At 38.3% G+C, this 21097-nt stretch overlaps 1 protein-coding gene and 1 pseudogene across 1 annotated transcript; both read left to right on the plus strand.

The window, feature by feature from the left end:
* The first annotated feature begins 100 nt into the window (after nt 1-100).
* LOC103710276 lies at nt 101-5634 on the plus strand (annotated as a pseudogene).
* A 3090-nt stretch (nt 5635-8724) lies between these two features.
* On the plus strand, nt 8725-20408 carry LOC103710212 (U2 small nuclear ribonucleoprotein B''). Its single transcript, XM_008795857.4, has 10 exons — nt 8725-9132; nt 9590-9652; nt 10595-10673; nt 10844-10918; nt 11189-11267; nt 11427-11472; nt 12269-12375; nt 12543-12612; nt 19703-19785; nt 20123-20408. Exons 1-10 carry the CDS (start codon nt 8767-8769, stop codon nt 20151-20153), a joined length of 999 nt encoding a protein of 332 aa, XP_008794079.1. The 5' UTR covers nt 8725-8766; the 3' UTR covers nt 20154-20408.
* Nucleotides 20409-21097: the final 689 nt, after the last annotated feature.

A 21097-nucleotide genomic window follows, 5' to 3' on the forward strand; every position in this document is an offset into this window, starting at 1 on the left:
TTCACATGAAGGAAATTTTGTGTGAAACTTCATGTATGTTTTTGGTTGGGAAAGCCTAAATTTTTGAGCTAGTATGTCCACGGATACGTTGTCCGTGGACATGTTCAAGGAGTTGGATGATAGGGATAAGTCTTCCAGTGTGGTTAGATGTGCAAAGCGAGTTTCGAATATGACATGCGCTAGGGAATTAGAAGGATGATCCAAGCAAGAGCAACGTTTCCATTAAATCCTTAATTAACACGGTTTACCAGCAACGGCCAAAGAAGCTTAAGGTGAACAACGTTTGATTCACTAATACCAAAAGCTTAGGTCTTGCTTGACCCCTTCTCATTCTTTTTTTTATCAAAAAAAGTTGGGTGAGGAGTTTAGAGGAAATTTGTCCAGCTTGCTTGATAAGGTGATGAGTCTAACTACTCTTGATGTTCATGAGAACTCACTCAGTGGTCTCCTACCAGCAAGAATTTGGAAGTTTTCCTTCAAGGGTGTCATAAGTCATAACAACAGGACATGGAAAGCTTTCGAGCTTGACTTATTTGGATCTTCCTTCTAATTGCTTAGAGGGTGGCACATTAATTCGAAGCTCCCTCGAACAGACGATGAGTACCTCTATTTCCGGCATAGTTTCTAGGGCAGGGAAACTTCTCCTATTTGGATCCATCCAACGCGTATACCCTGCCTCACTGGTTTTGGAATTTATCTTCGGCTGTGAGGATCCGAACGGTATACAGGCGTGTATTTAGTTCTATATCAATTATTTATTGAAAAATATTTGGATACTTATGTAAGATTAAAAAACTAAGAAATTAAAAAATTATCTTTCAGCGAACTTTTTTGATGAGGTCCTGATTTTGGAATTATCTTTGGCAAATTCTGTGAATCTCTCTAATGACCAGGTCAGTGGTAGGTTTCTAGTATCTTTGGGATTCAAGAGGATTAGATGCATGAACTTTGAGGTCACCAACTTTAGTTAGCAGGATGCACTCACGATTTATAATAAGCTTGTAGACGTGATTTTAGTGGCTCATTGATCAGAATATTCTCGATCATCGCTAACGAATATAACGGCAAACCCGAATTCTTGGACATGGGCTTTTGAAGATCTTCATCTGGGGATGCTTTTAGGTCTGTGTCACATGAAATTTTATTTACTCCTAAATCTCCCCACTTGAAGGTAGGTTCAACATCGAACCAGATAAATATTGCTTTTTAATTCGTTTAATATATATTTTTATTTTGGAAAAATCATACCGCAGTCATCAATTTGGACGTCTAATATCTAAAAAATCTTGCGTTTTATTATAATTTACTATATGGTTGTTAAATAATTGCAATCTTTCTAATAAATATTTGGTTGATATAATGATATCTCAAATTTCTTTCTTTCTTTGATCATACTCTCTGTCATCATCTCAAAATCTAATTTAATAATTTACTAGAATATGGAAGAAAATTCTAAAATATGGAGTTGTCACTAGGAGAGTATAGACCTTTCTATTAAAATCTAATTGGATGATGGTATCTTCCTTCCGAAATTTAGAATTTCAAAGCCCACCATGTATCCTGCAAGGAGGCAGGATACGAACTAAGTTTCTACTTTATAGAGACCTAAATTGGATGCCTCTGTATCTCCTCATCTCTTTCCATCCTTTTCCCTTGTAAAATCTAACACACCATTAGCTGCTATGCTGCGATACAGCGAGTGCTTAGTAGCAATACTCATATAATTTTTTTCCCCTAAAAACCAAGAACGTTTCCAACCAAAGAAGATTCCAAAGAGAGTCAGGATTGGATTTTGGGGAATCGAGGCATTTTCATTCTCTTCGAAATCGAAATGAAAATGAAACTTCTCCTAGCTAAATGGTTGCATTATGAGTCATTTATTTTCATTTTCATTCCAAAGCCCAACTTCTTTCAATAGAATATGCCCTAAATTTTTTTGTCCACAAGCATTTGTATAGTTTCAATCACTACTACTTGAATAAAAGGGATGGAGATTAGATTATGGTTGGAGCCGGCTTCAAAAAAATGAGATGGATATAAAATAGGAAAGTGAAATGGCCCCTCCCAATCATAAATAAATAAATAAAATAGTGCTCCTAGAAGGTTGGATGGTTCCGCAATGATCAAGCCTGACCAATCAACCTGGCTTGCTTTAACCTCCACTTAAATTAGAGATATTTTCTCCATGCAGCCTCCTTTCAAAATTTTACGTCTTTTTTCGGAAAAATTATTGTATGCACCGCATGCTGTGGCCATTCTAGTGTGCACCATCAATCATCGAAATATATTACTATGGGCTAACCAGTGACTCGAACCGCCCTACTTGACTCGAACCGCATCACGCGGGGCCCACCTCGAACCCGATGGAATATCCACGCCCGACCAATCATCCTGAGATTTCTTAATCCTAATCAATCCCCCACTTGCGCCAGCGACTCCAAAATTTAGCCCATTCTCTGCTCGTTTCAATTCGTTAACATCCCTACACCAACTCCATCTATTCCTCTGTTTTCTATTCTAGCTGGCCCCTAATTTGTGCGCCGATTAAATTACTGTAAATAACCATCTATTCCGCTATAAATACCCTCTTCTCGTGCACTCCCAAAACACAGGCCAAGACCACCTCTTTGTTGTTGGATTTTCTCCGCGTTTCTTGTTCCCCGTTCTTTTCCCTAGTCTTCAAAAGTTCCAACAGGAGAAGATGATTTCCATTGAGCAGCCTCAGATTAGTAAGCTCCATTTTTGATAAATTTGGTTATTGATATGTTCTTTATTGCATGTAAAGTCCGCATAGTTTGATGCTTTTGGTGTTCATACTCTTTGGCTCAGAGGTGGAAGTGGAAGAGAAGAAGGTTGCTGCTGATAGTTTCATGGTGCCCGAGACCAATTCCTTTGGCCACACTTTCAGGTACATCCTGCATGCATTCCGTAAGGACTTCTGGTTGAAGATTTGCCTGGCCCACTGCTCGACACGGCTGTGATTACTTGGCTTTTATTAGACATTTTTTTTCGAACACTCGCCAACCTGAAAGGGCCAAATTTTTGCCTCCATGCGTCTAGGACTTGAAGTCTCGGAGCCCTTTCGAACATATCTAAAATGAATAAAAAATAATGCAGGGACTATGATGTGGAATCTGAGAGGAAGAAGACTGTCCAGGAGTTCTATCGCACGAACCACATTCATCAAACCTACGATTTCGTACGTGCACCGTTGTAATTTGTTCAGCGAAGACCGGGGAGTGTGGTTTGGCTTGAGAGCTAATGAAAGCGTGACGTTGCGGTGCAGGTGAAGAGGATGAGGGAAGAGTACGACAAGGTGAATAGGGTGGAGATGAGCATCTGGGAATGCATAGAACTGCTCGATGAGTTTATTGATGACAGTGATCCTGACCTCGGTGAGCCCCAGATCGAACACTTGCTGCAGACTGCAGAAGCAATCAGGAAGGACTATCCTGATGAGGATTGGCTGCACTTAACTGGCTTAATTCATGGTATGATCACAAAAACATATGCCCAAGCCTGTAACAAAATTTTAAAAAACCAGCTAAAACTTTTGGGTTCGATGAATTGTTGCTCGCTTGACCATCCAAAGTATTTTTATCCAAAGCAGTTCGTTCTTGTTAGCAAGTTTCATCCATTCACAACATCATTATACTAGTTGGTAGACAATTTCAGAATGTCCTCCTGAAATCAGAGGATGAATGGATGCCTTTGATTTATTTAGTGCACCTTGGCTTCTGAAGTTTATAACGGGAATTACATCTGATTAAATGCTTCTCTTGCCGGATTGCAGATCTCGGAAAGGTTCTTCTCCATCCTAGCTTTGGACAACTTCCCCAGTGGGCTGTTGTGGGTAAGCATCACCTTCCCGTCTCCGTTCTGTTTCTCAGTTGCATGCTTTCTCGCTTCTAATTACGAAGATGCGTCTTTTAGGTGACACGTTCCCTGTGGGCTGCGCTTTTGATGAATGTAATGTTCACCACAAGGTATCGTTCATAGTAAACTAATTACACCATGATTCTCAGATGTGATTCGAAGATATTATCTAGCTTATGTCATTCTAAAAGTCTGCCATGATTAATCGTAGCAGTTTTTCAAAGAAAACCCAGACTGCAACAATCCTAAATACAACACCAAACTTGGAGTTGGAGTTTACACTGAATGTTGCGGACTTGACAACGTATTGATGTCTTGGGGACATGATGACTATATGTACTTGGTATATATGTCATTGTAAAAATCATCGAATGATTCAAAATGCTCTGTTTATCAAGGGATGTTAGTTTGATTCTCTTTTGAACTCAGGTGGCCAAAGAGAATAAAACCACTTTGCCTTCAGCTGCCTTGTTCATCATCCGCTACCATTCCTTCTATCGTGAGTTCATGAACTGATGACTTCTTTGCATCAAATTTCCTCTTATTATACTTGGAGTATGTCTCTCCTACTATTCGAACTCAAAACGCCATGCTTCATGTTTGTTTCAGCGTTGCACACGCATGGAGCCTATCAGTACCTCATGAACGATGAGGACAAAGAAAATCTGAAGTGGCTACATATATTTAAGTAAGATCTCCTAAGATCCATCTTTTTTATTTTTAAGGCGAAAAATCTACTGCTGGAATGATGCTGCATTAAGTTTCAGATAATAACCATGTCCGTGAAAATTCAGATGCGAGTAGAGCACTGACAACCTGTTCTTTCCCACTATGTGCAGCAAATATGACCTTTACAGCAAGAGTAGAGTTAGAGTAGATGCAGAGAAAGTGAAGCCCTACTACTTATCACTCATTAAAAAGGTTGGCATCTCCATCCTAGACTCCCTCAATATGAGGACCCTTGCAGGCATGTATTTAGTTCCACATCAATTATTCGCTGGATAGATCTTGGGTACTTATACATAATTAAAGAACCCAAATAATACCTTCCATCTGGCCATTTTGGATAAGATCCTATATTGTTACAAATGGTATCGGAGCGAATCAGACCCATAGCCTATGTGGACTAGGAAACACTGCAGCACGGATCCATTGGAGCAGACCACGAGCTGATCGTAGTGTTTATAATTAGATTTGAATAGATTTGAACCCTTAGCCTGACGAGCACATCAGGGCTTGAATGGAGAAAGTATATGAGGACTCGTGCGGACGTATATTTAGTCCCATATCAGTTATTCGCTGGATAGATCTTGGGTACTTATAAAGGATCAAGCAATCCAAATAATAGCTTCCGACTAGTCATTTTAGGTGATGTCCTAGGTTGTTGCACTCAACCTCGGCTGAGGCCTTTTTTATTTTTTTGAGGGGATTACTGCCTCAAATTTCATTGATCCATTAAATTAGAGGACAAATAACAGGAAAAAAAAGAAAGAATGAAAGAGAGAAGGGGAGAGGATTTGTAGGTCTCATGGCGAGTCGAACACCTCCCATGTTCATCTACATAGCCACTCCAAGACGGTAAAAAATAAAGGATACATCAACCAAGATAAAAATTCGGAGCAGAAGCCTTGACCGAGGCTCTTATTTCCCTCTTTTATCAAAAAAAGGTGGATGCTTTCTTTCAAGTCCTATTTTCTCTCCTCTAATAAAGCGATTGGATGTTTGCTGCAGTACTTCCCTGCGAAGTTGAGATGGTGAGGTATTTGAACGATGATTTATTCCAATGGTCCTCTCTCAGGCGAAGGATTCATTACATGGTCAATCTTCAAGCAGCTGATGTGAGAAGTGGCCATGTTGACTATCAAATCTAATATTGTATTGCTTTCATCTATATTGTAAAGTTATCTTGTTCAATAATGCAACCCATTTGTTCCTTCCAAAATGAATCGATGCAATCCATTTATGTTATAACAAAAAAGAGTTTATCATTGAGTTTGCCTCATGCTCGATTGCTTCCACTAAATTCACATTCTTTTGATAGCACTGAGTGAAAAATTATGGAAGATTTTATATCATGCTCAGATCATCATTGGTCTCAACACAACGAACCAAATTTAATCGAGGCATATGTAGAAACATACTGTCATAGCAGAGCACATATGAAACATGTTGAGCTCGAGATTGAAGGATATGATAAGTAGCATGGAAGAAGGCAGCTGGGTGTTGAAATAATATTAGAATTGTAGTTCTAGGAGTATTGAAGGGGATCATTTGAAGTCAGCTTCAAATCATCATTCAAAATTCTGCAACTCTACCAATCAGCATCAATAAGGGAGATTTTTGTTGGCATCATAACATTAGATGACAATTAATGCACGTGGCTCCGGTTATCTACGGATCGTTAGCCCTCCACGGCAAATCAGCTCGGCAATTAATGCACGTGGCCTTACCTCCGACATCAAGGCATTAATTCACCTGATCGCGCACCAACTCAAGCAACGTGCTAAGTCGTACAGCGACCTCGCCCCATCACATCACAGGTAATCCAACCCCCCTATAAGAATGGGACCCCTCCTTTTCAGAGGGGGTGGGACTCAGAAAAAGGCCCAGCATAATATATCTTCCTCCTCTCCCCTTCTCCAAAATTAAGCCCCTCTCTGACTTAAGTATCGGAGGGCCGGCGCCGGAAACTCCGACCACCGGTTTTTTTTTGCAGGCCCTCCACGGAGGACGCCGCTCGCCGACGGATCGCCACTCGCCAGTGTTCGCCAGAGCTCCTCCTCCTCAGCCGACGGCCGCCCCTGGGTCCAATTTCCAGCAACAATAACATTAGATGATAATGACCATGGAGCTTGAACATTTAAGAGAACTCAACCAGCGTTGATGAATGATGACATTTCTTTTTTCCTCGAGGTCAAAAATAATGACATATTTGTGACAGCTTGACAGCCGTACTCTCCTTTGATCCAAATACCAAGTCAGAGGAGATCTTTCTTGCAACAAACCCCCGGAAAGCATATCCTAACCTATTGACTTCGCTTTCGAGTAAACTTCCAAGGAGCCCCCTTTTTTTTTTTCTTACATCAACATGAGTGCAACCGAGTCAAAAAAAAAACATGACGTGGCATCCACTACCAGAAACCATTCACTACCAGATAAAACTAAGAAACTTTGAGCAGCTCCTTCCCATACATCCAAGTTCAGTGTAAACCTATCGGAATATGAATAAATAGATCAAGAAGTTGATTTGAGGTATCAACCATTATGGGCAGTCCATTTCAAATGGTACAAACTTGTTTTGCTTCGTCAACGGGTAGTATTGAGTTACAAATTTATTTGATGTATTAAAATTGTACAATGAAGTTAGCAGAGAGCGAGCTTCTTTATTCTTCTTACATAGAAATAGTCATTAGCCTGAAATGCAAACTACAAAGCCAAGTCGGACGAAGAACAGATTAGATTCGTGCTAGAGCAAGGAAGTAGCTCGGAGACAGAAGTCAGGCATCACGGTCATCAGATGGATAAAGGCATGTATATTACCTTACCAGTCCTGCTTTCAGGTTTAGGTAGGAGTCTGGTCCTTCAAAGCTTCCCGTTTGGCTGTATTCGTTTCTAACTCAAAGGAAAGATCAATTATTTTATTGTGAGGAAAAAAACTTCTTTTAATGCATGTGAAACATGTTATAGTTAATAATTTATGATGGGCAGTTACTTTGGTAAGAGTTGTCTTGAGCTCCATACTGGTCCATATGGCGGAAGTGGAGTGGAATCGACTTTGTGATCAAAGGCCTTAACTCTAAACTGGTGATGGCTGGGGATTCTTGCATTTTTGATATTTTTTGCGCCCGATGCAGAGCTGAGGGCTGCATGGGAAGACATTACTTATGCAAAACTTACCTTGGGAGTGGAGCATATTCATTTAGGGCTCGTTTGGTTCGCGGGAAGAATTTTTCCTCCTAGGAATATGATTCCTGAGAAACAAATTCTTAGGAAAAGAATGCCTAGGAAAGTACTTTTGGCATGTTTGGTTGACTATGGGAAAATGGCAAATTTCCAAAGTGCTTATGTTTGGTTGGCCATCCACTTTTCTAGGAAAGTTATGTATAATTCCTATTATACCCTTAATAAAAATTAGGTTTTTAATGTCTCTTTAATGCTTCTTTAATGCTGAAGGGACTTTTTGGGAAAAAGTAAAAATGGAGTAATTTCTGCCTCATGGGAAAGTAACCTTCCCATGTTTTTCATGGGAAAGACTTTCCCATGAAATGTGGGAATCATATTCTCATGAAAATTCAACTTTTCCTTCTCTCTCTTTTGAAAACTCCAACCAAACAAGAGGCATCTCATTACTTTTCCGTTAACCACACTTTTCCCCCTTCTTTTCCCGCGAACCAAACGAGCCCTTAGAAGGAGACTCTACTATAGTTATTGGATAAATCCTGGGTCAAGCTTGAGAAGGATGTGGGCATCCATTGCTGCAGAACATACTCAGATTGATGAGAGATTGCACAACATTCCGAGCAGCTCATATGTAAAGAAAGATAAATAGAGCACCTGATTGGGTTGCATCTTTTATTGCGCGGCATTCCAACGGCTTTCTCTGAAATAGCTACGAGGCCGTTCCTCCACCCAAAACTATCTATTTTATCACAGACGAAAAATTAAAACCTTCTTTATAGAGAGCTCCCAACCTGGAATTACGATTGAATTAAGGACTCATATATAATTTTCAATATACAGTGAAGCCCGCCCGATTCGCGGATAATTTGTTTATCCCATGAGGGACGCGTAGGTAATATTTTCTCCACAAATTCCACTATAAATTCAAACGGCTCGGAAAGGAGTGCCCGTGCGTTCTTTGTCGGCAAAGAAAGCGGCCACGCGAAGTCCATGATCCACGCGGCAGCCCAGCCCTACCCCCCGCGGCCCTACTACGACACCAAGCCCTCCCTCCCGCCGCCCCAGCCCAATCCCTTCTCCCCCTCGCCGGCGGCCGCTGCGATGCACCCACCTCCGGCCACCGTCGTCATCGAGTCCACCGCCTTCCCCCAGCCCTACTACCTCCACCCCCACCACCCCCCTGCCCCGCCGCCGGCCGTGCCTGTGATCCACCCCAACCCCGAGCAGCAGAAGATCAACACTCTCTTCGTCTCCGGTCTCCCCGACGATGTCAAGCCTCGAGAGATCCACAACCTCTTCCGCCGCCGCCACGGCTTCGATTCTTGCCAGCTCAAGTACACCGGCCGCGGTGACCAGGTTTCCTCTCTTCCTGCTAGGGTTCTTGTTTTGGTGTTTCTAGGGTTCTTGATTTCTTGATCGTAATTTTCTTTGCCTGCCATTATCAGTTGGACGTTATTTTAGGGTTAGGGATAAATCGCTCTGAATGGTCTATCAGTTGAATGGTTCGGATAGTTGTGGGAGACTGAAAATTTGATTCTTTCATGGAGTTGATGTTGATGGGAATTGTGGGAGTTGTTATGCTTGAACTTTTGTTTGATTTCTTGGTCTTGTGTTTCTTAGCTGTCCATTTTATTGTTTCGACTAGATCCATTTGATAGCTGGTTGGCTGTTGATGGTCGGGACTGCCTTGCGTTTTTGGGATTTGGTGAAAAATCGCTTGATGTTGTTGATAAAGGAAACAGAAGACATCTCATGCACGTGTTTATGTTATCATATGATCTGTTACCATTTTTTGATCGTTCCTTCATTGCAGGTTGTTGCCTTCGCCACGTTTTTTAATCATCAATCAGCAATGTCAGCAATGGGCGCATTAAACGTGAGACACAGCACGACGATGATGTTTGCTTTTTATCGTCTATGATTTATAGTTCTTTTGAAACTTTCTTTGTTATATGCGTTCATTTTATTTCGACTGCTACACCTGTTTTGTGATATTGGTAGCATTGGCAGTGAGGATTTTGTTAATCATGTTGTCTCATTATAATTATCACCATATGAGTAACATATGAATTGTTCGGCACAATTTGTTTGGTTTTATTTATCATAGATAACATGCCATAATTATCAGTTTCGGCAAAAAGGAAGCCCAGCTATTATTAATTGTTAATAAGTTTTATCCCTAACCGCTGTTTTATGAAGTTCTGTTCTATAAATATTTTGTGATTTGTTGTTATCATTGATACTATAAATGCATGACATGGTGTAGATAAAAGTTTTTTTCCCCTATTTACTATTTTCTTTGATGTATATTGCATGTATCCAGGAGAGTGCCAACTAGTGCAGTTGGTAAAGTCATTGGGGTTGGGTAACCTAGGCCAGGCTTCTTCCTGGCCTAGTTCTCAAAAGAAACATTGCATGTACTCAGTACAAAAGTAAAATTGTAGATAAACTGAGCTTTAATGACAGGGATTCTGGGTGGTTGAACTGCATTTCTTATTCTGAGCTAAAATTCTATTTGATTGTTACCCTTACTGGAAGTTATCAGAACATGTGGCCTCTAGCATTTAGTTTGTATACTGTACATCTTCCTCTTTCATTATACTGCTGTTGCATAATCAATTATATTGAAGCAATATTAGTGGTGTATGCTTGCTAATACTACCAAACTGAAGGCATTTACTGAAAAGTTGTTCATCACAATGTTTAAAAATATAAAATTGTAATATCTTCACGCCTGTGAATAAACTTCAAATTTACCTTTTACATAACTGCATCTTCCCAGTTCCACATGTTGATTCTTTATGTTATTCCCAATCAGGGAGTGGTTTTTGATCCTGAGACGGGAGCTACTCTGCATATAGAGCTGGCAAGATCAAATTCTCGGAAGCGTCCACGGGGTATGGTAGCATATTTTATGCATAATGGTTGAACTTGAAATTTAATTCTTGTTTTTGGTTTTTGATTTCTATAATATATGCATACCTCTTTATTCAGCTAGATAAGATAGCTTTTGGAAAATACGATATCATGAATGTGAGTCAGATAATGTGTTCTTTTGTCCATACAGGGGGTGGAGCCTATGCAGTGATCGATAAACGAGTTAAAGTAACAGATGATGACCAAGATTTATGGAGTAACGATGGTAATAAAGCATCCAGCATAAGGCATCATGCAGAAAATAATTACTTTGATTTAATGGTTATATTTAATTTTTCCGGGGAAAACTCTCTTTCATATGAATAATTCTCTGTCCTTTCCCGCCTATGATTGTTAACTTAGTTCATATCCATTCGGCTGCACTCGCATGACTTTAACTGAGAATTGCAGTCTGGATTTCACTAAAAGGGCACCATCACCAGGATTTGCTTCTACAGCTCACCTGCACATTTTCTTGGTACATTTGCACACTCAGGTGACGGTGGATCTGATGAACCATTGGGCACAGAAAATGATAATTCCAGCAACAAGGGTGCTTTAACTGCTGCACAGAGGTTCAAATGCACTTCATCATGCACAGAATTATTTAATTAGAATACTGTTACTTGACATCCTGGTTTTCTAATAATATCATGTCAAATATCAGAAGCTTGTGTTTTAGATGTTTATTTTCTCTTATTAGTTCAATTTCTTATGTGTCTTGTTGTAATCAGTGGTGGGATCGCGGGCAAGCCGGATAATGATCAAGCTGCTTCAAATGTAAGTTGTGATCAAGTGATTTTTAATCTTTCTCTAGGAACCTTGTAAATTGGAACTGGCATGAATATTGTAGGATATACATAATTCATTATTCATTAATGATCTTCTTTTCAAATTTCATTCGGAGTGTGAATCTGAAAGATAATAATGAGAGGATAAGGCCTTTAGTTGAAGGTTATTGGGTTTGATTCCTAGTAGACTGCTTAACTATCTAGTCCTTAAGAGTTAAGAAAGTGTCTTTTAGTAATTTTTGTGCTAATATCCATTCATCTTTGTGTTAATAGTCCGTACATATTTCTATTTTGTTTTTTCTGTCCTCTATATCTCTCTTGTTTTTAAAGTCTTTATTCCGATATCAAGCCCCGGAAGGAGTGCACTAATTTTTTGATTGCTTTACCAGTAGTGTCTTAGAATAGTTTTATGAATGCTATTTTAACTAGAACAAGAGCTAAAAAATTCTCATGGCAATTATCATTTTTAAATTGAGCTTTATAAAATATTATGACCTTTAATATTGATTGGTTTGTTAAGTTAATGTGAGTTCTTCTTGACTCAAACCAACTTAAGGTGCTGTTTGGTATCAGTTCCATTTCTGAATTTCCGATTTTAAACACTGAAAATTGGAATATGAAGCTAAAAACACATTTGGTATGACCCTTTCAGTATATAAGTGTGGAAGTAATTTTTTGTGTTGTTCTGGCCATCCTATCAATGCTTCTTTCCTGTCACTTGATGATATGTATGTATCTAATTCTGCATGTATAACTTGATATTTATGTATCCCACTCTGTTACAGGAGCCAGAAAAGCAAACACCAGGGGATATTCCACCTTGTTCTACATTATTTATTGCAAATTTGGGTCCTACTTGCACTGAAGAAGAACTAAAGCAAGTTCTGTCTGAGTAAGATTGGCATTTTTCTCTTGACTTTGATAAATGCTGGCCAAAGTTTGGTTCCCTGATTATGACTTAATTTTGCTTCATTGGCCAAAGTTTTAGTTTGCTTTGCGGACACAATCTTCATTGGCCATTTGGATTGGAACTTAACAAATTTTGGTTATTGTATCTAGATACCCTGGCTTTCTTACACTTAAGATGCGAGGGAGAGGTGGAATGCCTGTTGCTTTTGCTGATTTTGCGGTATGCACTGTTCATGCTAATCACTTTCTTTAACTTGTGAAATGTACTGTTCTTTTGAAACTCAGTGATTTTTTGTCAGAATGAGCTATGTCTTGCGGTTTACATATCTACAAGCTTTTCTTCTAAAATTTAGGACAGCTAAAAATTAAGGCTAGAATAGGACACTGGGTTGCAAGTGGACAAGTATTGCAGTTACACTGTAGAGAAGCAAGTACATTGTCTCCATCTTGTATACATAAGAATTGCTGAGCAAGATCACAGATGACGTGGAATCGCATGATGCTAAGCAATAGGTTAGATTTGCCTATTCTTCTTACTAGGTTTTATTTACTCTTTTTTTCCTCTTTTTTTTGGAGGGAGGGAGAGGTGGTTTCAAACTTAGCATAGGTGATTGTGTCCAAGTTTGGTAAATTCTGTTCTAATCATAATGGGAGACATAAGGAAGGAAAATTAATTGTTTAATTAGGACTAGCTTTTTGATTGATGAAAGCTCCAACATTATAATATGGCATGCTATAGAGGCTTAAATATCATTGAAGATCTTATTCTCTTATTGATAGTTGTTCCTCTTTTGGGTTCGAGGGAGCACATTCTGAATTCAAGAACTTCGTATTCCTAGAGAGAGAACTATAATGGTCTTGCTTTTCCTTTGCATTTTGTGGAGTTGTGAAATCTGAATTTAGTATTCCTGATGTAGACCCTGTTCTGTACCTTAATTGAAAGCATGATATAGTATCCAAACTTAATGGGGAAAACATGTAAGGAGCATTTTATATGCTCTCTTCATTGCAGTGGAGAAGTTCACCAACAAGATGCTTTATGCCATCAAGTTCCTTAATCACCAAATCCTTAGCCCGCTTTCATTATTTCATTATAAGCATGCTAGGTATCTCTTTAACTAGCTTGAATAATTTTTCCCTTTGACTTATTTATTTATGTAATCGGTCCCCATCCTATTTAACTTTGATTATGTGTGTGAATGTTTTTTTATTCGTCTAACACATACCAAATTATTCAGCAGTCCACTCGATTAACTTCTAGGTTATTAACCTCATAACTTGCTAAAAAGCGGAGATAAGGACTCCCCTTTCTTCTTTTTTAGAACTGAGATCAGAGGAAACCCGGTCGAAACTGGGGTGAGGGCAGGACTTGAACCCAAATCCCAACCTGGTCACTTTACTACGCTAGTTGGCACCCTCAAAAATCTTCTGTAATATTAAAGCACTTAAATAGCTTGATGTAACTATTTGATTAATCTAATCACAGTAGGTAGATCATCTCAAATGGTAGGCTGCAAAAATGACAGGCAATGTTGGATCAACTCAGTAATATGGTGACACTGTCTACAATGAAGATCTTATCAGAAAGGTTGGAAGTCATGTTTCCCATCATCCCAATGTTGCAACAGCTGAAATTTGTTCTAATTTAAAGATTACTTTGCTAGCCTCCTTTTTGGAAAGGGAAAGAGCCTTCAGAATTCATTTATGTAAATGAATCAGAAAAAGATATATGATTGAACCAACAACAGGTCAGGACAAGACTGACCTAAGTCAATGGGTAGAGAGAGATAACAGATTAGGGAGAAGAGAAGAGAGGGGGGAGGGGGGGAGGGGGGCAAGGAAATGATTGGCATTCTCCCTGCCCTTATGCTTGAGAACATAGATCCACATCAAGACAAATGACCAGGTTGAGCGTCATACCACCAATACTGTTCTCTCGTTGGCATTGAATATTCTTGAGTTACTTTCCATCCATACATTCCATAGCAGAGCAGCCCCGACAATATCCTGGACCAACCTATCTTTTTGTTTGACAATTTGTTCTCTCCAAATATTCCAGCAGCCGTGATTCTCAAGGTCCCACTTCTGGATGTCCCATTACCCGAACAGGTCTTTCCAGATATGGTTGGTGAAATGGTATTTGGAAGATAGATGATCCACTCATCCCAGATGCCACAAAGAATATATAAGCGATCAATGGGGATGTTCCTCCTAAGGACCATATCCCTGCTCGTCCGAGATGTGCACAAGAAATTTCTGTTCATTCGGGGAACCTCTGTGCGTCATGATACACCACCATGCCTGATTATGACATAGGAAGACTTGGAGGAGAAGAGGACGTCTCTACTCCATCTCCAAGTAAGTTGGTCAGTTTGTCCTCCTACCTAAGCATCTCCTACAAGGCCACATAATTGACAAGCATTGGCAACCGTATTCCCCAAAGGAGGGCATTGCAATCAAACCTGTGACATTCATTCACCCAGGCTTCTTGATAAGAGTACTGGAGGGAGGGGGAAAAGGGAAGCAAGAGTGCACTCACTGGCCCTTATATCAGGCCAAGATCTGAATATCCTTTCCTCTTCCAATTTTGAAACTTCAGCTAAAGAAGAAGATATTCCTGACTTTGCTTATGCTTATCCAGAACTGATACCCTCTTGTAACATGTACAAATAGAAGATTCAAATCCGTCTGATCTTGCATGTACATGGAAATAAGAAGCTCCTTCCACAAACCACCTTGATTGGACCCGATCTTCCACTACCATTTAGAAAGGAAAGCGTGGTTTAGGTTTCTAATATCAATAACTCCAAGGTTACCATCTTCTCTACTTTCTAGACAAGGTTTTAAAAAATGATTTTATAACCATCAGCTATTATAAGCCATTATAACAGTTTCGGTGGCCCCGTTACATTACAATAAAAAGAAAAAGGAGTGCGGGGTGGGGGGTTGGGGGAGGATAACAGCTGTTATTACTGTTAGAACGATTCGGTGGGGGTCCATTATAATGGCATAACATGTTAAAACCCTGCTTTTAGATATCGTCTTCTAGTTGATTAAGTAGGGCCTCTTTTGCAATTCCACCCCTTGAGAAGAAGGCCTCTGAATGTATTCCATCTTGTCCGCCACCCACCATGGCAACCAACAGAAGTTCATCCAATAATTAGGAAGGGAGGATTGCATTTTGAGAAGAGTTAGTTTTCCTCCCAGTGACAAAAACTTACCTTTACACCTTGATAACTTACATCTCTTTATAATTGGATGCCAATCATTCCTTGAGGGGGCAAAAGCTGATAGAGATTTCAAGGTAATGAATGGGGAATTGGCTGATCTTACAACCTGTCTGCCAATTCAAAGGCTTTTTCCAGTCTGATGTCCAGAGGTATTAGCTCAGACTCGTAGAATTTTAGTTTAAGGTCGGAACAGAGAAAGAAAACATTAAAGATGATCTTGGGAGCCAGCTTTTATGAGTGCTCAGTCTTGTAGAGGAGAATGGTGTTGGTGTATTGCAGACAGTTTATCTAGCCTCCTTGATATGCTTGTGAACTCCAGTTATTATAGTTTTTTGTTTTAAGTTATTTTTCTATGGTAAATTGTGAAGTTTAAGAATCTAATTTGAATATTCAAGGACTATGTTGATTTTTTTTTTAGTCATGTGGACTTATGTAAAAGAGGCCATGTTCATTGCTATAGGTAGTATGTACTCTCAAAGAAATTAAAAAAAAAAGAGATGTTTTTTTTCCTTGAATGTGAGTGATTGCATTATTTGTTGGATTTTTTTTTGCATAAACACCCTCCTAAATATCGAATTTTGCATGAATACCCTTCCAAAATTGATATTTATATGTATACTCTCGTAAAACACTTGTTTTGCTATTTTATCCTTTTTATCCTTGTTTTTGCATATGTACCCACGCCATTAAAAAATTAACGGTTTCAAATTAAAATGACTAAAATACCCTTAATGGGTAGATGTGCAAAAAGAAATGAAATATAAGACGATTGCGATGGGGGATAAAAAAGTAATTTCAAAATTTTATTTTATTTTTAATTAAAATAAATATGGTTTTTATTAACGGTGTTAGGAGAACCGATATATTAGGGGCATTTGTGCAAAAATAGTGTTTTATGAGGGTATAGAAATAAATATAAATTTTAAGAGTGTATTCATGCAAATTTGAATTTTTAGAAGGGTATTCATGCAAAAAATCCTATTTGAAAACTTGTTTTCAGGTAAACCCAAATCAAGTTTCAATTACGACAATGTTGATGGTTTCGGTATGAGTCCTTGAATTCGGTCAAAATCAGGAAGAATGAAAAATTAAAGTAAAGAAATAATAAAAAAAATAAAGGAAGCCAAGAACATGTTACAAATTTTTGAAGTATTTTAATATCTTTGGGCAATGGCAGAGAGAGGGTTTGGCTTGAGGAGGGAACCATATATGGGTGTGTGTGTGTGTGTGTGTGTGTATCTATATATGTATATGTATGCATATATATGGATATATATTCTATTTCTATAAATAGGTTTTTTTTATTAGTACTTAGTCATATATGTATAATAAATATCATTTTTTTCAGCAAAAACTATACATCAAAATTTTTAAACATAGATTGACTAACACAACATCTATAGGTTCAGTTGCATTACTTCTTGGGTATTAATTGTCAACTTCACAATGACGAACAAGATCAGAAGAAGAAAGTTTCAAATGTAAAGCATTTATATATAGAGAAGGTATAGCGGGAATGCTAACAAAAACAAGAAGGGATTATGAAGATAAAAACACACAAAAACAAAAGATTTGTAAAATTCTCTTACTATATATAATGGAAACTCTTTGTGCATCCACTGTTAGTTAGTCGTGTGTTTTAATGGTCTCATGTGATGGCACATGAGGAAAGAGAAGTGGGGTGATTAGAGAAAGTTTCAATAAAATAGAACTCCACAACAAATTTAACGTACCTCTCATGAAATCCCATAAGAGGAAAAGGTAGATTGGGGGACATTTGCTCGATGTCTTAGTATTTTCTAAAGTTTAAAATTATTAAAAAGAACTAAAAATACCAAGAGAAGGTCCACAATGCTAAGGTTGCTCCATTATGACCTGGATGTCATAGGTTTGAATAATAGAAATGGCTTCTCCACACATCGGAGTAAATCTGCATACATCAAATCCTCCCCAGACCTCCTAGTGGCAGGAGTCTCATGCACTGGGACACCCCCCTCCCAACTAAAAAACCATGAAAAAAGAAAAAAAAAATCATTTTGCACATCAATTTAGAGTGTGATATACTGTTCAAGCTAGTTATAATACATAATTATATAATTATATGACAGTAAAATGTGCAAATATAACTCTAGATACAAATATGAGGATGGCATGATAATTGTGATCATATCAAGCACTAAGTCCTAATCATAATTTATAGTAATATAAAATTTAAAAAATAAGATCATAATTTATCTCTTGTCTAACTATTAATGAGATTTGAGTTCAAATAGCACAACTTTGTCCTAAATATTATGAATATACTCTTGGGTTTCTTCTTTCCCCTCAAAAAAATCTTTCAAAAAGGTCTGCAGCTTTCTTGCTGCTTGAAAAGGAATCCTGCAACTGTTCTGCTGATTGCTTCTGATGTTCCCCATAAATAGTAAAATAACTGTGTTTGATCTTAAGAAAATGCTTCTTGAAGGTTTGATTTATCACTCGCGATTAGGTATAGTAGCAATAATCACCAATTAATTACAAAAAAACTGATTTTTTAATCATATACTTCCGAATAACAACCAAATGTATGTACAAATTATGATCACTCTTTTTGCTTTTTTTCTAAGTTTCTCTCTTTTCTTAGGGATCTTTTCCTAATCTGCTTATACATTTAGATAGTTAGGAATGCTTATGTAGATACGCTAATCGGTATCACATGGTAGATAATTGGCAAAATTTGGAAGGTTAAAATTACTTGAGTACTTCACATAAATGAAAAATGCTTCTATGTGAGTCGGAACTCCTCTTAACCCAGAACTTTACAAATTATAACAAAATTATGCAAGTTAACTGTTTACACTTAAGGAAATAAAAGGAAGTGTCTGGTAATGACACTAAAAGGTCAAATAATGACTATGCAATCAGGAGTCTATACCATTATTGGCATTAGGAATGATTAAAAAAGTTATCACATTTCTGGTGAGATGGTTGATTTCATAGAGATGTAAACATAGTAAGTCCTTAATGTCAGTGTACTTTAGGGCCTCATATTTAGAACCTTTTTTGTTGCTGCTCTTTGGATAAGCATCACTATTATGTAATTTATGACACCAAAGGTTTTGGGAGATAGAGGTTATCTGAGTGTCAGTCCATCCCTATCAGTTGAGTACATCAACTTACAAATGACCCATCACTTGAGCGGCAATCCTGTTTTCTCCTCATATATTCCTTCTCCTAGCCTGTTGCACTTTGTGATATTTCCTTCTATGTGAGCAACTGCTGTGCATGTGGGATTCTAGATGATCTTCTGATCAGCTGCCAGTCCTTATAAGTCTTTTATAATATCTTGATTGGCATTTGGGTGTGCATGGAAACTTGCCTGCATTTTTTGGTACTTAATAGTCTTGTCCTCGTGTAGCTTATATCTGGGTTGTTCCTTTTTTAGGAAAAACTCATCTGGAAGTAAGATTCTGGGAGAAATGTTGGTCTATGCTGATCTTAGAAATTGCTCCTCCAAAGCCTTACATTGACCTTGTATGCAGCATATTACTTTTTATCATGGAAAATGTTCCTTCATGCTATTATTTTTTTTTCTGAAAAATCATGAAGTTTTGAATGCATTTATCATGTCATATTACACGTACTTGGACATGCTTGCTTCCATGGTGATTAGCTTCTTTACGGCTTGGAGACAACTTTTAGACTTCCTTTTAGACAACCAACCAATAAAGAACGATTATCATGTACATTTGACCACTTACATATGGATAATTATGCTATTCACCAGCATAATTCTTTTCTGCTGGATAGCTAATAACCCTGCACTATTGGGTGTTCAGTAATGCAGAAATACCTGTTAAATGTCAGATAACTTTCATGGATGAAGTCTATCACCTTTGAGTATAATAATATTAGTATTGCTTTGCAAGACAAGTTCACACCAGGGTATAGAAAGTCAAGTATGATGTATGAATTACTTGAAGCTTTGGGCCCTTGAGAAACTGATTTTGTAATATTTGCTACTCTTGCTGCTTGCTACTTGTGTCAGCATTTCCACTTCATGATACTCTTTTGACTGAGTGAGAACCTGAGTTTGTGCAGGATGTGGAATCCTCAACTGCAGCCATGAATAGTCTTCAAGACTCTTTGCTGGCATCTTCTGATCGTGGTGGCACGCATGTGGAGTATCCTACCATATATGCAAAACAAGTTCTTTTTGTTGTTCAAAAGGAAAAAAAAATCATATTGGCCTACAGGCTTGCTGATCTCCTTTATTTGCATATCTTTAGATTAGTGAGTGGCTGGAATAATATTCACTGCAATCCATGTGGTTGCATGCACCAGTTGAGCCTTCTTCAGTCATCCAACAGTTTTGTGTGAACCCATTGGATGGCATCTGAACGAGCATTGGCTTTCAGTAGCTGCTCGTTTCCTGATCAGTTGAATAATTTTGCATATTAGAGCACGTTATTTCTATTTTTTTAATTTGTCAAACATTTTTCTTGACTCCATTTTTATCAGATACGCGAGGTCCAAAATGAGGAAAAGCTAGCTTTGCCAAAGGGCCATGCTACAAATCCTGCATTCCCAAATTTGGACATTAGTTTAGATCAAGTGATCCTTAAAGTGTGGACGTGGATTATTCTCATGGATATATTTTATGCTTAACATTGGCTTGCTACATTGAGAGATCATCCTGTCTGATTTTGCTTATCTGTCGTAACCATTCAATACTTTGCTACGCTTCTTTGTGTAAAATAAGCAGTTTTCAGTAATTATTCAACGGTCATTATGGTTTATTATTCAACTGTGATTGTCCGCTTGTCAGGTATCAACTTTTGAACGTCCGCCTACGTTTCCAAATTTATTATTTTATAGATTTTAAGTGGTATGGGCGGAACTAGGTTTCTTGGAATTGGCTTATTGCTTATATTGGCAACCTGTTGGGGGACTGTGTAGCTTTTGAGGTTATCTATGTTTACCCAAAGGCAAATGAGGCTCTTGATTGGGTTGTCTCATGTATTGTACAATATTTTAGTGCTTGAATTTGTAATATAGCTATGAGTCCTATCCTCTTTGTAACTTTTTAGACTTTTTTGTGGATGTATTTTAAGCCGGTACGATGTATCCAACTTAAAAAAAAAAAGGTTTGATTGGTTTATAACATTTTTTAATGCTCTTTTTCAAGCGGTGGCAATCTGTCATCATCTCAATTATCCACTTGCACCCCAAAATGAGGATGTGCTGGCTGTCAATGGTCCAGCTTACCTACTCCGTTGCAGCCACCAGTGTACAAATCAGTGCCTTGCCAGGGACTGCGCAGGACTTTTGGTGAAATGCCGGCCATGTTCTCGCAAAATTCACACTATTTATCACTCGGTGTTCAGGCATCTTCTTGGTCGTCATCATCAGGATGATGTTCGGCGAACTTACCATCAACACTTCAGTTTTAGTTAGTATTAGACTGCTTGTCAGGGCACTTTTTTTATCTTTGAT

This window comes from Phoenix dactylifera, chromosome 9 (assembly GCF_009389715.1).
Source record: "Phoenix dactylifera cultivar Barhee BC4 chromosome 9, palm_55x_up_171113_PBpolish2nd_filt_p, whole genome shotgun sequence".
NCBI lineage: Eukaryota > Viridiplantae > Streptophyta > Magnoliopsida > Arecales > Arecaceae > Phoenix > Phoenix dactylifera.

Excerpts from the sequence above, each read along its gene's own strand:
- LOC103710212 (XM_008795857.4), top strand. The coding sequence starts at position 8,767 with ATGATCCACGCGGCAGCCCAGCCCTACCCCCCGCGGCCCTACTACGAC. Across the intron at positions 11,473-12,268 it reads ATGATCAAGCTGCTTCAAAT|GAGCCAGAAAAGCAAACACC; the intron begins GTAAGTTGTGAT and ends ACTCTGTTACAG. Across the intron at positions 12,613-19,702 it reads TTGCTTTTGCTGATTTTGCG|GATGTGGAATCCTCAACTGC; the intron begins GTATGCACTGTT and ends GAGTTTGTGCAG.